The sequence below is a fragment of the Tachysurus vachellii genome, chromosome 4, assembly GCF_030014155.1.
Source record: "Tachysurus vachellii isolate PV-2020 chromosome 4, HZAU_Pvac_v1, whole genome shotgun sequence".
NCBI classification, from domain to species: Eukaryota; Metazoa; Chordata; class Actinopteri; order Siluriformes; family Bagridae; genus Tachysurus; species Tachysurus vachellii.
In genome coordinates, this window is record NC_083463.1 from 16,409,668 (window position 1) to 16,427,733 (window position 18,066).

Below are 18,066 nucleotides of genomic sequence, written 5' to 3' on the forward strand. Positions count from 1 at the left end.
ATTCAGAAAATAACTTTCATATGATCAATTTTTTAGAAGTTAAGCAACTTTTATTCTTTTCGCTTATACACAAACAAATAAGTACATCTTCATGTTTATATAAAACTATACAAAAATAAGCAAACAGTGGGTAAAAAAAAACCTTTCATGATTGTAAAAGCTGTTCTCAACAGTACCTGAACACATACTAATGACAATGTACATGACAGTCATTTTGATGGGTATGTTGCTGCATAAATAATCTTTACTATTATACCCTATTGTGCTGTTTTCACAACCTAATTACATAACCCTGCTTTAATATAGGTTTAACAAAATATACCAGATTTATCAAGCAGCTGTCAACTTGAGTCAATAGTCCCCAATACAAAATGTTTTCTTAAAATCAAAATTGTATATATTAAATCTTTGTGCAACTCATTGATGTTCATTAACACTTTAATGACAACATAGTTGGCTCTCAAGTACTCTGTTATCAGTAACAGTTCACGTTCTAAACAATGGAAACTTATACAAACTAATACATGAAGCACATGAAAGAACCATACACATCTGCTCAATGCATTGTATTCTGAAAATGTGGAATTAGGCTGTTTAATTGTTATATTAAATTCAAAATTCTGAGTTCAGAAAGCCTTCATACAAAACATGTAGTGTGGACACTGACAGCAGCCATGATGAAAGCAGATGCGATTTGTTGGCAGGAAAGAGAAAAACTGTCTGTAGGTATGCTGGGAGCTCCTGTCTCTCAGCTGAGTCTTTTATTCCAAGTCCTGTAGGTTAATAGTACTGCCAGTGAACTGAGAGTTATCAGAGCCATTATCATCCTCAGCCATGGCAGAAGGCTCCTAATGGAAAACATACACATCTCAGTGATTTCAGTATTCATCCACAGAAAGAGTATTATTCAATTTTTAACTAATTAATGTCTACAGGGCACCATAATAAAATTCAAATAAATAATACAATGGGGGTTTAAATAAACCATCACAAAACTACCTTATCTATACAAAATATTTTGAATTATGATACTGAACCTGCAAGATGTTGACAGGTAGGTCAACTGTTAGCTGGGAATGAGAACTGGAGGACTGTGAACTGAGCTGAAAAGCCAAATCTCCGTCTGTGGCAGGGTCATCCTGAAATACACAATAATATAATAAAATATAATAGCACACTGCACACTACCATGTAAAGTCAAACTGACCTAAATGCTTAACTCTACTCACCTGCAGTAGTTGAATCTGTACATACTGTACTCCTGTTACTGGGTCTCTGATAGTGAGCCCTGCCGTGGTTGTTGATGCAGTCCCTTCTCCAAATCGAGGACTGCCTGAAGCCAGTGTCCCAGCAGCACTTGAACCCTTCACCCCCTTTGTCTTCCGCTGAGTTGCGCCTGCAGAAGACGGACTTACAGCAGGGCCTTTCTGCTTCTTCCGCTTTGCCAGCTGGATGGCTCTGTAGTCTGTGCGGGCAGAACCACTGCTTTCCTTCAGGAAGGGGCAAAAACAGAAATGCACTGTTAAAGCTTCTATTTCTCACAAGGGCCATATAGACAAAATGCACAACTTAAGGATAACAACCAGTTAAGTCAAACTATCTGCTACAAGAAGAAACTCTTAGTCATATGCTACATGGACATATTTTTAGTGTACACCTGACCATAACACATCATACACAACCTTTCTGAACATTCCATTCTAGATTCAGCCCCCCTTTACTGTTATAACCTTCAAATCTTCTGTAAAGGCTTTATTTTGGAGTGTGGCAAAAAGGCATGGGGCCTTGGGGTGCATTCTGTGTTCCAGTTCATCCCAAAGATATTCAGTGAGGTTAAAGTCAGGGCTCTATACAGACTAGTAGAGTTTGTACAGGCTAGTAGAGTTTGTCCAAAACATGTCTTCATAGAACTTGCTTTGTACACAGAGGCATTGTCAAGCTGCAACATATTTGTTCCTTTTAGTTTTAGTGAATGTAAAATTGCAATGCTTCAACATACATACAAAGTTTGAAGCAAATGTTTAGGAAAGGCACACATATAGGGTAATGATCAGGTGTCCACTTATCAAAAATGTCCAGTAATTTCGTGCATAGATACCAAACTGACTGACTGTTAGAAAAACCTGACTCATCTGACGTTTGTTTTGAATAAATATTTTTAAGTGATTTATGCTCAATTGTGGTAAATGAACATATACTAACGTTACACCAGCGGACAAATTCAGCACCCTCTTAACACAGTGAAGTGCTTGCAGATGCAGAAGTGTAAACCTGGCCCAACTAATTTGCATCCTCTGTCCACTATACTCACAATAAATGCACAAGGAGCAGCTGAGGGTAGCTCCGTCTCTTTCTGCCCACTGTAGGATGTGGTGTGGCTAGGGAAAACAAACTGACTTAAAGCCTTGTTGTTCTCCGGCTGGCTCAGGACTTCCACTCCACTTATTAATGGCCCCACAGCGGCTTCACTGCCCCCCATATCAGCCTTTACCTGGGGAGAAAGCAGCTCCGGTACTGCTGAAGAAGCCAGAGGGGGAACAAGGGAGGAGGTAAGAGATGGAGCAAGAGATGATGACAGTGGTGACGTGAGAGAGGAAGAGAGTGAGGGAGTAAGGGATGGGGCCAGAGAGGAGGAAGGTGAATCTACAGATAAAGCACTAGTGGAGCTCAGCACTTGGAGCTGTTCTGCAGATGAGGTGCTCTGTAAAGCCAAGGCTGTTAATGCTCCAAGTGCCTCAGGGTTCACAGTCTGTACATCCTCCAACTGCAGTGCAGCTTGCTGTAAGACCCCACCCCCTCCCCCTGCATCCAGGACATGTACCCCCATATCCCCACTTGCAGCCAAGATCAGAGGGTCCACTGGTTTGGCTCCTCCCAAAGCCGAGCCCACTGAGGCTGGATCTATGGTAAGAATCCCACTGCTTGCTAAAGCCAAGTCCATGGTGAAGGAAGCAGGGCCTGACTGAGGGGAAGGACCTGTAGGTACAGTGGAGGCTCCTGAGGGAACATTTGAGAAAAGGGAGGAGAGATCCAGGCTGCTGAGCTCCGTTCCCACTGAGCCAGGAGTGGTGGCGCTCTGAGCTGCACTGGTGAGCTCGCAGCTGGGTGTCAAAGTGGCCGTGTTTTCCAATTGACTCAACACATCTGGAAAGAAGACAAGAAAAAGAGTTATGACAACAGTTATATTACAGATGTACCTGTACATGACTAGTTATATAATGTTCTTAATATGTGGACACATGAATTTCAAATATTCTGTGATAAAGTCCTTGAAAGTCCATGATGTAAATATTAAGCCAGATTCACTGACTGCACACTTACAGTAGTAAGTTCACAGTTTGTGGGTGTGTGAGCACACATACCTGGGCTGAGGTTGTGGTGTTTAAGCATATGACTCTTGAGGCTGCTGCGGGATGAGAAGTGCTTGGTGCATCCTGCTACAGGGCATCTGCTCCTCAGAGACACCCCATCCTGACGGTGTTTCTTAGAGTGAATGTACAGGCTACTCCGTGCTGAGAACTTGGCATTACATCCTGCACACAATGTGACAAATGCCTACAATGAATGTCCACAACTTTGAACACTTTTACTTCAAATTTATGCGTCTAACTCAAATAGTAAAGCAAGTTTTCGACAAAACCAAATGAGTGTACTAAGTTCATTTCTGGTCAAAAGTAATTATAATGAATTTGCAAAGCTTAAATCAATTTTAATGAACTTAGGATCAATTTCACGATCTTAAAAGCGTGATAAAGTCTTGTGTCACTGAACAACAAAGAAAAAGTCCAATTTGTACATTAGCTTTATCTTGTAAACCTTATAAATTCCATAAGATTTAAATGTAATTGAAATTGTTTTAGGTATTTGTCCTCTATTGACCTTCAGTTTTGAGGAAATTGGACAGATTTATATTTGATTGCCATGATTTAATTAATAGCAATCGTGCCATACTACATTATCCATTATAAACAGAATGTTTGCAAGTACGGCAAAATCTTTATGCAATACCACCAGCAAACATGTACAAGACACCAACCTTCTACTGGGCACTCAAATGGCTTAGTGCCCAGGTGGGTGATACTGTGGCCTTTCAGGTGCTCTGCTCGAGTAAAGGACTTTCCACAACCTTCTTCTGGACAAATGAAACGTCGATCATCATCATGCTTTCTGGAAAACAGAAATAGAACCGAAACAGAAAGAAAGCATAAGAAAGAATGCAAAAAAATCCTAAAACACTGAAAAACATTGTGCTTTCATTCCTGGAATAATGGGTGGATTCTTACCTTTTGTGGCGCAGCAGCTTTGACATGCTAGTAAAAGTCCATCCACAAGATTCCGAGTCACAGACAAATGGCCTCTCACCTGGCATCATTATAAGAGGAACATAGAAAATAAAACAAATTGGTCAGCTGTTCAAAAGGATTCAGATGATTTTTATATATCTATCCCCGAGTGATCACCTGTGTGACTACGAAGATGGATTTTAAGGCGACAGGCCTTGTCATAGCGCTTGTCACAGCCTGGGTATGTACAGGTAAACTGGCTTGACTCTCTGAAGTGTGTTCTGTTGTGGGAAAACAGGGCGCTGAAGGTGATGAAGGCTTTTTCACATCCTGGGGAGCAGCGAGCACGCACGCACGCGCACACACACACACACACACACACACACACTTTTATTCAGTGGCATGCACTCATGACATGGTGCAGGTTGAATATGTACTTCTTATACACTGCACAGTGGTTCTGAGGTTTAGGACCAGCTGCGTAATTACACTGGAGAGGATGTAAAATGTGATACATGACTTCTTTCTCACCTGGGAACTCACACTTATGAGGCCGTTCGGGCTCAAAGTGTGTCCTCTGATGGTTGGCGAGGCGCGTGGCACTGCGGAACCTTTCACCGCATAGCTCGCACGCAAACGCGTCCTCTTGCTCGTGCGCTCGCGCATGAGCCTTCAGGTTATAAACGGTGGTGAAGCGGCGGCCGCAGTTTTCATACTCACACTCGTATGGACGCACCTTGTCGTGCGATTGCAAGTGGCGCTTCAGCTTGTATGAGGTGGTGAAGGACCAGCCGCAGCCCTCCATTGTGCACTTGAAGGGCCTCTGGTCTTCAGCGTGAAACACCAAGTGCATCTTAAGCTTCTGGCGGCTCTCGAAAGCGCATGCGCAGCCAGGCTGCGTACACCGGAACGACACCGCGACGCCTTTCTTAGCTAAAGATACGAGGTTTGAGGGCTGTAGATCATCTTCGTTCGAACATCTTGGTTTCTGAGGTGTAGAATCAGAGTCGCACAGTGTCCCTTGTTCCCGTTTCACGGACGGACAGTTGTCCAGAGCGCCGAGCTCGGACAGTGAGCAATCATCAGTCAGCGTCAGTTCCTCGGAGTCGCTCACGGCGCCGCCCTCGTCCTCATCCTCCGCCATCTTACCCAGAGATTTCGTGCCACTCTCGTAGTTCAGGAGGACGATGTCTTCGTGCTCCTTCACGCCCAAGTGCTCTTTTAGACTCACCACTGCGTCCTCCTTGTACGTGTAGCCCTCCGGTGTGGCAGCCAGAGTTAAAACCCCGTTCTCGATAGTCACGATGATGCTCTGGTTGTTGATCATGATGGTGCCGGAGAAAGTCTCGGGTCCGTCTCCGTTACCGCTGCCGGACAAGTTCACATAGTCCGCCATTAAAGCTTGGCTGTTATTGTCCGCCAGTAAATCAGTGTTCTCGTGACCTGCAGCCACTGACACTAAATCACTACAACTCATCACATCAGGTCTCTTCGCCATGCTGCGCGTCTCGGCTTCCTGTTTCCCGTCTGTTTCAGAACCGGTTTCATTTCCAAGCTTAGAATCGGTTGTTAAACTGTCAACACTGCGTGTGGACGACGGTTTGGTTTTGATTGTCAGATTTCCATCTTGTGTTTCCGGGTAAAGCAGGTCGTGTTGCGCCTCTGCTCTCTTCTCTCCGTCCTCCTCACACACGTCATGTGTTTTTTTGAAAACGACGTAAAACTCCTTGGGATTTTTGTCTTCGGATGATGCAGGTGTACCGCCGCTGACAGACGGACAGGTGTCTCGGTGCTGTTGCTCACACTGCGCCGTGTATCCGTCTTCCTCCCCGTCGAACAGAGGCAGCGCCATTTGCAGCACGTCCTCATTCTCTTCTCCGTACTTTAGTTCGGCTCTCACGAAGTCAGGCGTCAGGTCTAAATCACCGAACTCTTTCTCCTTCATCACGTTCAGGTTACAGAGCTCAACATGAGCCACCTGAACGTCCTCCGACAGCGTACTGCTGCTTTCGCTCCGTTTCTGTTGTACACAGAGTCGAGCAGCGCTGCCATTTTGTGCCAGCAGCCGAAGCGGAGCAGACGACGGCCGGTTATTGTTGTTGTCGCTTTGCAATACGAAGCTGTTGTCGTTTGAAGTTTGCCTAGAAACAGTCCCTGTTGTCGTTCCCGACGACGACATACCACTCTCAGGCAGGACGCCATGTTGGTATTGAGTGTTTTGGGCATTAGAAAGCCCCTGGATTTCCATCTTGGTATCCCTGTAGCAGCGGCACGTTAAAGTCCCGCCCTCCGCGATCCCGCCGAGCCACTACGCGCTTTATGGCGAGCCACAGAGTCAAACCGAGTCCGGAACTGGATCGAGTCAAGTGCGGAACGGATCATTGAGCAATTATTGGATTTTTTTGCGTGCCACTAAAGCGCCGTTTGTAAAGCGTCAGTGGGCAATTTATTACATTCACTAGAGTGTCCCAAGTTATCTAAAATATGTATGAAATATCTTTTCCGCCTAATTATGAAGGACGCCATATTGTTAGCAAGTGCTAGATGGCAGTACAGGACAAGTCTTTGCTCAGCATCAGGGTCAGGTTTATTGGCTAAGTGTGTTTACACGCACAAGGAATTTGGTTCCAGCTGTTTGTGACTCTCAAAAGCACAGACATAACACTATACTATACAAGACAAGATAATACAGACATAAATAACACTATAACTATACAAGACAAGACAAGATAATACAGATATAAATAACACCATACTATACAAGACAATACAGACATAAATAACACTATACTATACAAGACAAGATAATACAGACATAAATAACACTGTACTATACAAGATGAGATATTACAGACATAAATAACACAATACTATACAGACAAGATAATACAGATATAAATAACACTATACTATACAAGATATTATAGACATAAATAACACTGTACTATACAAGATGAGATATTACAGACATAAATAACACAAGACAAGATAATACAGACATAAATAACTTTATACTATACAAGATAATACAGACATAAATAACACTATACAAGACAAGACAAGATAATACAGACATAAATAACACTATACTATACAAGACAATACAAACATAAATAACACTATACAAGACAAGATAATACAGACATAAATAACACTATACAAGACAAGATAATACAGACATAAATAACACTATACAAGACAAGACAATACAGACATAAATAACACCATACTATACAAGACAATACAGACATAAATAACACTATACAAGACAAGACAAGATAATACAGACATAAATAACACCATACTATACAAGACAATACAGACATAAATAACACTATACAAGACAAGACAAGATAATACAGACATAACACTATACTACACAAGACAAGATAATACAGACATAAATAACACTATACTATACAAGACAAGATAATACAGACATAAATAACACTATACTATACATTACAAGATAGCACAGACATAAATAACACTATACTAAACAAGACAAGACAAGATAATACAGACATAAATAACACTATACTATACAAGACAAGATAATACAGACTATACCAGACAATACAGACGATGTGAGACAATATAGACAGTATGAGTATTAAATATGAATACAGAATATATGGCTGATCAGTTATGAACATAGTGTGAGAGTGCATGGAAGTGCAAATAATAGTTTTGTGCAATATTATTCTTTTTGTACAATATACTGCAGCAGTAGTGTGTGTAACACGGATGATGAGATGACTGACAGTTCTGATAATGCAGTACTTATTGATATGAAGTAGGGAATATAATTATGGTGACTTGATAATCAGGGTGATTGCCTGGTGCCTGGGGAAAAACTGTTCTTGTGTCTGGCAGTTTTGGTAAACAAAGCTCTGTAGCACCTGCCAGAAGGGAGGAGCTGAAAGAGGTTGTGTCCAGGGTGTAAAGGGACAGTAGTGATCTTTTCTGCCTGGTTTCTGGTTATTGTATGGAACAAATCCTGGGGAGTGGGCAGGGGGCACCAATTATTTTTTCTGCTGTTTTTACTGTGCGTTGCAGTCTGTTCCTGTCCTGTTTTGTTGCTGCGCCAAACCAGATTCAAACCAGATGATGGATGTGCACAGGACAGATTCAATGACTGCAGTGTAGAAACAGCATCAACAGCTCCTGTGCCAGACCATACTTCCTTAATTGACGTAGAAAGTACATCCTCGGCTGGGTCTTTTTAATAATGGAGTTTATGTTGCACTCCCATTTTAGGTCTTGGGAAGTGGTAGTGCCCAGAAACTCCACAGATGGCACAGGGCTGTTGGATAATGTGAGGGGGAGTAGTGTTGAGGTGTCTTTCCTAAAGTCCACTATCATCTCCACAGATGATAGAGAACATGATCTATGCCAAATTTGAGCCCATATATGGGAATGTCATTGACTCCATATAGGGAAATCACAATTCATTTATTCCAGTCACAGATTGTTAGCCAGGTAGATCTGACAGAATAATTATCAGCTGTAATACTTCCTATATAGAAAACATGAGTTAAATGAGCAATTAGCAATCTGAATCATATTAAAATGTTTATATGATATGATAACTGATAATATATTATTAATATTTATCTGGCCAACTTGATAGGATACCTGAGAAATCCCATATATCTACTTATATATCTGTATATATATTTTTGAGTATATATACAACTTTTCTCAATTCCAGCAACATATATATATATGCACATATGCATAAATGCTGCTTAGCATAACTACCACTGGAGGGTAGTCTGTCTCTGCAAATTTACAAAATGCAAAGTGAGTATAAAACGTGACACATCAGATCCAGTCTTTGTCTGTTAGATTAAATGATTATTTTTATCTCCAGTTTCGACCTGGTGGTCTTATGGCAATTACTACTGTTGAGACTGGTCACAAGAGTGTAAATTATGCTTGTAATTAAAGAGTTAGACATATGAATAAACACTATTATTATCATGTTGCTGTGACAGTCTTGGTGTAGTGAATAAGAGGAAGAAGGATAAAGAAATCAGACATTTAAAAGGTTAAAACCTGTTTTTGATGCTTGTGATGACAACATTTTTTAAATAAACATTAATCATTAATGCCACATCTGAATACAAACTATTAGAATATTATTTAATTAAACTAACACTATTTCTGTAAATCTATTATTGTATTGTAATCGTATACCAATTTTAATCTTAACATTTGTGAGCAAAGACCCAAGTGGACTGAAGGCCTAGAACCAATTAGAAGCAATTATGGGTGCATTTTATCCATATCAAGTGAAGTCATTTGTTTGTACAAATTACCTCTGCACACATTTTTTATCTACCTTATTATTTAGAATATTAAAGCAGCTGCTTCATGAGTACATTGCAAAATATAATATGATTGTTAGTGAATTATTAAATGGATCTTCAGTAACAGAAGAAGTGACTGGTGTGATGTTCACTAAATACAAACACTACATAACCTACAGGGTCAGAGATTCAAGGACTATCATTATGATGTTCCAACAAAAACAACCTGACTTTCAAAGCCACAAAAACCAAATAGCTCATTGTAGAAATTCAACAGCAGCAGAACTGAAGTAGAGCATGTTTAGAGCATATCTCCAGCTTTTCCTGGGTATCCACATCTCTGAGTATCTGTTCTGGCATCAAAACACTTCAGCTCTTGTTAGGATGGTGCAAGTATTTATGCTTCCTGAGAAGTCATAAAAAATGTATCTGTCCCCAAGACCTTGTTTAGTTTTTACTGCTGCATCATTGAGAGCATCTTGACGAGTTCTATCACTGTGTGGTATGGAAAACACAGTGTACTGCTCCACAGTGTGTGAAACAAAATCCCTGCAATGTGTGGTCACATCATTGGCACCCAACTACCTGCCACTGAGTCTATTCACCACAGTACTGGTTTGCAAAGAGGACACAACATTATCAGAGGCTCATCCCAGTTACAAACCTTCTTTCATCCAGAAGGAGACACAGGCCCATTTGCACAGAATCTGCAACTTTCCCTACATCCATAAACCTACTTAACTCTACACCACATCATGTTTCCTACTACATTTCCCGCTCATGCTTTTTCTCTGCCTTGACTGTCTATAATCATCATGCAGCTGGGCTCCACCCTGTACATTCTGTACTACATAATTATATTGTATATAAATGTAAATTCATAGCATGCCATAGTTTTAGCTCTATATTTGTATACTATCTGTATATACACTTCTTTCTCTCTCTCTCTCTCTCTCTCTCTCTCTCTCTCTCTCTCTCTCTCTCTCTCCCTGTCACTCTCTTTCTTATGTCATATATATATATATATATATATATATATATATATATATATATATATATATATATATATATAGATAGATAGATAGATAGATAGATAGATAGATAGATAGATAGATAAATTTTAAACCAGGACAAATATGGCATCCCACTAGAATTATGCAACTGGTATGATGAGTGTCTGGCACACAGTAGTCCAACAAACTGTTCATATGCGTTTTTCAGGGTAAGCATATTTTATTGTAGCACAGCAAGAAAACTGCTAGACGAACTGATGTTTATTGACAAAAGTAAATGCTGTAAAAAGAATACAAAATAATAATAATAAAATAAAAAAATAAATAAATATTATGCACTCATGTCTTGAACAGCATTATATTTGGAAGTTACATTCTGTGCATGCCGTATTATGCTCCCAGGAAAGGTGCACAAAAGGAACAAAGAACTACTATTGTAATGCATATATGAGCATACATTTTGATAGTCATGCAAAAATATAAAATGTGGGATACAAATTAAAATGGCTACACTTTGTTCAATGTTGGCTAAAGCTGCATGCTAAAGATTTAACAAATTGAGTTAATTAATTAATTTAGTATGTAAATATTTAGATAAATATATCCCCTGCAAGCTACATTGTATTTTGTGCTATATACTACAATATTCTGCCATTTCCACAGAATATGTATTGTATACAATTAAATCAAGGACAAAATATACAGAAACTCGCATAGAAAACCAACACAGTGTGCTAGCTAGTGTGTGTTTATGTGTGTGTGTATTTTATATAACATATAAGCCATAACATTAAAACCACTAAAAGAAGGTGGTGTAAAGAATATGTAAATTATATTGATCATCTCATTTCACTGGAACCTGTCAAATTGTACGATATCTGAGGTTCTAAGCGCAATGAAAAAATTGGGATGGCTAGATGACTTTATAAGAGCATTTCCAAATGTCTTTTGGGCTGAAAGAAGTCAGAGCACACAGTCCATTGCAGCTTGCTGTGTATGGTGCAGTGTAGCTGTAGGCTGTTCATAGTGCCAATGCTGATCACTGTCCAATGCAAAAAGTGTCCACAACCGGCATTTGAGCATCAGAACTGGGCTATGGAGCAATGGAAGACGTTGAACATAATGAATAGTGTTTTATTTTTTACATCATGTGGCCAGGCATGTCTACATCACTTACCTAGGGTAAGAGATGGCACCAGGATGCATTATAGAAATAAGACAATCATGTGGATGTTACTTTGGCACATACCACATGCCTAAACATTGATGCAGACCAATGTCCAACACCCCTACAACTGTATTCCCTAATAGCAGTGGCCTCTTTCAGAATCACCCTGCCATACTGCAAACATTTTTCAGGAATGGTGTATTGAGGAACATGCAAAAAGCTCAAAATTACATAATTAGACCTCAGTCCTATAGAGTACTGTATAGCCTCACATTTTACAGGACATATAGGATCTGCTAATAAAATGTTGGTGCCAAATTCTAAGGTCGTTGAGAGTCTATGCCTCGAGTGGTCAGAGGTGTTTTTAATGTTATGGCTGATGAGTAAATATGTGTGTGTGCGTGTGTGTATGTGTGTTATATCACGTTTGTAACAGCAAAAACTAGCATTAATGGTCCCCTTTGATATCCATGCTATATCATAGGCTGCAACATATTACAACTACAGTAGTTACAAAGTTAGTTGTTACCCCCTACTGAGACACAAAAACACAGTCACTTCATTCTGTAATTAATTCTCTGTTTACAGGTCAAATAATCAAATAATAAAATGTTCAGCAACATAGAAGATCTATTCTGCTTGATTAATCAGAGTATGTGTCAGAGGTCCTCAGATGCGTACAGTTAGTGAATTTTAAAATTAGCAGCTAATAAAATACAATTCTTTTTTCAGGTCATTTGTATTAATTGTCCAAAAAGTCAGAGACACCTTTGGAGACATTAAGTTGAAATGTGGTATTCAACTTAATGTGAAATGTGGTAACATTGAAGTATGAAATGTTCTTATAACAGAAATGGATGAAGCTTGTTTTATAAAAGCACTGCTGTCTTACTAACTTGCTAGCTTCTCAGTTATGATCAAGACGGTGCTTAAAACAAAAACTTACAGTAAGCAGACAGTTTTGTGGCCATGCAACAACTTGAAAATCTCTGAGATGACAGGGAGACTATGGTAATTTGAAAAAAGTGCAAAACACTTTAAGACATATATGCTGCAACAAGAGAAGACTCATCTCATAGCTCCTGCCTTGTCAGCCAAGAACAGGAATCTGAGAATAACAATGTACACAGATTCACTGAACCTGGACAGCTGAAGATTTGGAAAAATCACTTGGGCTTTTTCAAATCTTCAACTTCCAGTTTAGGCAAAGATTTTATAAAGCTCAAATAATTATAGGTCTGTTGGTGATATACATGAACTTCCTATTTAGTCAGATCTTCAGAAGACTCATTAGGATTCCTATGCTTTTCTCCAACCAGGACTTCCAAAAAAAATTGTTGGAGAATTCAAATACTGCCCAAGAATGTTGTCTATCTAGGCAGCAACAATCAATTAGCATCAAATTTGGCCTCTGATCAGACACTCTGTAATGCAGTAAGCAGCATCAGCAGCCAGAGACAGAACAGCCAACAGATTTAGGGCATGAACTATTACATGCATCTAGAGCAGGAGTCAGTGACATGGAGCTAGAGAAAGAGTAGAATAATTTTGCATTCATTTGCAAAGAAGAAGCGGCATATTCTGTATCCCTCAGAATTAGCATAATGGCCCTGTGCTACATTTTCAAGTGGTAGTTGTGATCACATTCTCTTTTCCCTCACCTTTATTCACTCTCAGATTTCTTTCAATATGGAAAGAAATAATGTTTGAAGGTGCCCTTGCAGTCTAGACTCGAGCTTGTATATTTGGCCCATGTGTATTCTGTTGTGCAACATGGAATGTTTTTTACTCTAAACAGCCAACAGAGACACTCCAAACTCTTAAAGACCAGGGGGATATAATCCTTCAGAGCTAATGCCAAAATACATTATTCATCTGGTAAATTCTCCCAGGTTATGGCTAAAAGGAAGGTCAACCAAAAAAGAAAAAAGATTTCATTCATATAAAGTGAGGTGAAGATTATAAGCATAGAGTGTAACAATAAAGAAATAAAGTGAGTAGAAACACTGACATCTTGGTAAAAAAGAAATATAGTCACTTGATGGCTGTAAGGGTCTACTGAAAACCAAGCACTAAAGTTTAGGGTGGGAGACATGGACATTCAGACTGTGGAGGTTTGAAGCTGTGAAGTCAGGGAAATAAATCATCAGTCATTGACAGCGAGTATGTAGTCTGTTAGTTCGCTCTCTTTTTTTTTCTTAAAACTCCCTGTCAGTTATTCAGCACCCTGAGACAAATTCAAGATCCAATGATTGATCATCAAAACACTTCTATATTTAAGACATTAGGAAGAGCTTTGATAGGGTTCTCAAACTGTGGTATAGGGTGCAACCATAATCTTTTAGATACAGTCTTTGTAGTCTTTAACCCTAAAATATATCAATAATTCTCTTAGGACACCTAGAGACATAACGTCTAATATTTCATTCATTCATAACAAATACGCACAAATACCCATATGGGTCATCTATTTAAGATTTAGAAACATCTCTGGTGACGTGGTACAATAGTTCATGCTCTTCTCCTGGTCTCTCTGGGTTCATAAAGAATGGTTAACTGATTAATTTTTGCCATCCTTGGCACTTCAGACTGTGCCAGTCATTCTCTCTCTTATTTCTCTCTCATTCTTGCTCTCTCCTGACCTGGTCTTCATTTTCCTTGCGCTATTTTTTCTTTCTAGTTTTATTACTTTCATTGTCTCTCTGTGTGTCTGTAGAATATAGTAGAATCATAAAAGTCTCATATTTAAGTTGAAAAGAATATACAGCTCTGTAGATAATGGAACTTAATGGTTAAAGCCAAGTTCATTGCAAAGCATGTACCGCTGCTAAAATTTGTCAGATGAGAAAATGTGCAGATGTTCAGATGCGCATGTTGACAGAAGGTTTGTTGGGCATGCTGGAGGCAGGGGGGGCAGGACGAGGCTTGATCTCTTTGCTCTTCATAAAGGACAACAGCTGGTCAGGGATCTCAGCTAGAACATCTTTAGCCAGCCGAGCCATACTCAGGATCTGGTTTCCAGCGCGGTCAATGTAGTCACGAAACGGAACAAACTAGTCAAAGAAACACAGAGAGAAAATAAAGACAGACATTCATTCAGTGCCGGAATTAGCAACACCCCACATAGAAAAGGAAAACAAATGGAACTATAACATGAGTAGCATATATGATATCGTACATGATTAGGCTCATGATTATAATTGTATATAATATGTTAAATAGTTTGATATTTTATTTTTTTTTAGTTTTCTTCTTGTGTAATAAAAGAAAAAATATTACCAGCAACCCCACAATTCATATATACTGCAACCTCACCTGGAGAGCGCTAAACCTTTTAGCTAGTTATAACTTCTTTAACTAGCTTGCAATTAAAAGCAATTCTGAAAAATCCCACCTCTTCCTCCAGATATTATTTTTGTTTGGACATGCTCACCATATTATCTAATAAACTTAATTGGTTCTGTTTTTTAAAATTTCCTACAGTTAACACATACCAATTTTTTTTAAATATCCTGACTGGCATAAAGCATTTACAGAAGAAAATAAAAATGAAAGTAAAATCCTGACTGGCATGTAAAAGCAATCTCCCTTGATCTTTTTTTTGAGTCCTGATGTACATTTCTAGTTTTAGCCGCTTTGTATTCTTAAATACTTCCATGTACAAAACAGAACCAAGGACTACGCAAAAACAAACACTGTTTTACATAAAATGCATGTGTGCAAAAGAGATGACCAATTTCAAAATATTTCTGTACAGATTTGGGTGTATGTGTGTGCAGTTAATATCTTGTTAAAAGTTACTGGAACACCATCCAAAAACCAGGTCCAAATCATCGGTGATATATCACCATATTTCACAAGTGGGTATCAGGTGCTTTTCTTTGCATGCAGTTTCCCTTTATTATCCAAACATGGCATTGGCATGGATGAGCAAAAAAATAGATTTTGGTCTCATCTGAACACTACAAAAAATTCTAATTATAGTTCAAATGACATTTGGCATAGTTCAGACTGCTTTTAGGATGGATTGCTTTGGCAACCCCAAAAAGCGACTAAACTCTGCAATTCTAAAACTGTGATCTTTAAAAATAAATTATATATTACTATATAACAATATGGGATTTACAATGTACGCATACAGTACTGTAGATTAACAAGTTTACAAGTCTTAAAAACATCTCTTGTGCCATAGGATAACAATTCATGCTATTCTCTCTGTGTTTATAATGAATGGTCATACATTCATGAGAATGGTCTATGGTTAATTACTGATTTATTACTGAATTACTGAATTATTGATTTTTGCTATCCTTGCCATGCTTAGGACAGAAACTGATTTCATCTGCTTAAGTTTATATGTAAATGGAGCGGGTATACTGATATGGGGTATATAACTGCATTCTCAATAATTCAGAGTTTAGGAAATTCATCATAAAATACAACACATATTATGGATCCAAACTCCCTTCTTTCCCTAAGCACATTTTTTTGAGTAATATGCTAGCATATTAACAACATACTGTACTGGCATATTCGATTGGGAGAGGCAGCAATGGCATCACTGAGCAGTAATCAGGACCTGAAAGAATCTCCTAAAACAATAAGGCCTTGCAAATGGAAGAATGTAGACTTCTTGGTACATTATAAAGTTGACAGTCAGCAAGTAAGGGTACAATACTTCAGCACTAATACCACAGACACGTCTTCACATCTACAATGGTACTCAGGTAGCCTTTAGTCTGAACTGAAGAAATCCCCATGGTGATTGGGAGGTTCATAGCTGAAGCCTGCAGATATGAGTCTGTACTCGATGGTGGAGAATGCAGGATTCAAAAAGTCCCTTGATTCAGACACCCCATTTGGCTAAATGATTAATTAACCTTGTTTAATTTTTGCTACATTCTAATGCACAGCTTTTATTTCATTATAAGCTGCTAGTCTGAATAAATCATACAGACACGGTGTCATTAATACATTTCAATTAGGGTACAGTTATTTTTTACTGTTAACGTTTTAATCAAATGAAAATCGAAACCTAACATATATTCAGTGGAAGCTTATTTTGATGCACAATAATGTATTGAGGCACCATAATATTTTATCATAATATTGTATCACATATAAACTATTGTGTATAATGTTTATATAATTCAATTTTATTTTTGCCTGTTTTTAAAAAGGTGCCATTAACTCTGATGTTATGAAAGGGCTTTGGTACAACAGAATAGAGAAATTACCTGAACAATGTCTCTTTCCGCAAAGCGTCCTCTAGATGACACTCTGACCTCATCACCATCCAACTCCTCCATAGCTGCCGGTGAGAATACACACTTGTTTGATCTTCACACACTTTGTCACCATCATCCTTTCCCACACTCAACATTCTCACAGTGTATTGAAATGGTGCAGATATCAGCACCGTCTGTCAGTGTTGGAGATTGTTTACTCTTTTTATAGTGATTTCTATAATTCTGTGTGTTTTTCTGCCAGAGAGAGGGAGCATCTGTTTGTGCATGTGTGTGTGTGTGTGTGTGTGTGTGTGTAGGATGGAGGCAGATGTCAGTTAGCTCAGTCTCCGGAGGTGGCATGGGCTTAAGCACTGCTTCTCCAGGGAAGAGAGGGTACTTATGCTGTGTGTGTTGTGTGCTTAGGGTGTGTGTGGCAATGCATGTGTGTTGGAGTGTGTTAGTATGTTTGTGTGCATGCCTCAGAGAGCATAGTATCGATCCTAGAGATCCAAGTGTGTATGTAAATGAGACAGTTGGGTACTATGGGGCTTTGAGTGGTGGGTGACAGATGGCAGCTGAGGACACAGAGACAGGGACAAGATGAGGAGAAGCAGAGAAACAAGGGTGACGATGCAGTACAAGAGGACAAAAGACCAAGGACACAATGCAATCATGGCAGCTCTCAAAACATTTCAGCTACACGGAAAAGATTCTGGAGGTTTCAAAACTTAAATTAAAGGCACAATTCTAACCTTTTTTCAACCCAGTATCTATTCATCACCCCTGTATCGACTATGCCATTACAACTGACAAAACATTTTGCGTATTTCCCAGTACTGAGAAAAAAGGACAAAACTATTTACTTGAAACTCACTTATTATTCATTGGATTCCATCAAAAAAGCTAAAAAAAAAAAAAAAATGTTTCAAAATAGAATTTAAAAACTACAGCCACTGTATTCTAACAATAACAGTGTTTGGATGAGACGAACATGACAAACTTGTTAATGCTGCAGAAAAACAGACTACAACAATATATTTCATATAATCCTTTTTGTTC

The 18,066-nt window shown here is 39.0% G+C and overlaps 2 protein-coding genes across 2 annotated transcripts in view; both read right to left on the reverse strand.

The window, feature by feature from the left end:
- Positions 1-28: 28 nt before the first annotated feature.
- On the reverse strand, positions 29-6,578 carry si:dkey-156n14.3 (zinc finger protein ZXDC). Its single transcript, XM_060868030.1, has 9 exons — positions 4,815-6,578; positions 4,461-4,613; positions 4,284-4,362; positions 4,037-4,167; positions 3,363-3,533; positions 2,312-3,144; positions 1,230-1,490; positions 1,038-1,139; positions 29-848 (listed from the first exon to the last, which is right to left on the reverse strand). The coding sequence occupies exons 1-9, from the start codon at positions 6,529-6,531 to the stop codon at positions 762-764; spliced, it is 3,534 nt and encodes a 1,177-aa protein (XP_060724013.1). The 5' UTR covers positions 6,532-6,578; the 3' UTR covers positions 29-761.
- Positions 6,579-11,008: 4,430 nt separating this feature from the next.
- LOC132844522 (copine-9-like) overlaps positions 11,009-18,066 on the reverse strand; it is a 79,826-nt gene continuing 72,768 nt past the window's right edge. The window contains exons 19-20 of the mRNA XM_060868037.1: positions 17,017-17,090; positions 11,009-14,832 (exon numbers count right to left, since the gene is read on the reverse strand). Of these exons, the coding sequence (XP_060724020.1) occupies positions 14,641-14,832; positions 17,017-17,090 (266 nt within the window). The 3' untranslated portion in view covers positions 11,009-14,640. The remainder of the gene's footprint in view (positions 14,833-17,016; positions 17,091-18,066) is intronic.

Excerpts from the sequence above, each read along its gene's own strand:
- si:dkey-156n14.3 (XM_060868030.1), bottom strand. The coding sequence starts at position 6,531 with ATGGAAATCCAGGGGCTTTCTAATGCCCAAAACACTCAATACCAACAT. Across the intron at positions 1,140-1,229 it reads TACAGATTCAACTACTGCAG|GATGACCCTGCCACAGACGG; the intron begins GTGAGTAGAGTT and ends TGTGTATTTCAG. Across the intron at positions 849-1,037 it reads TACCTGTCAACATCTTGCAG|GAGCCTTCTGCCATGGCTGA; the intron begins GTTCAGTATCAT and ends GTTTTCCATTAG.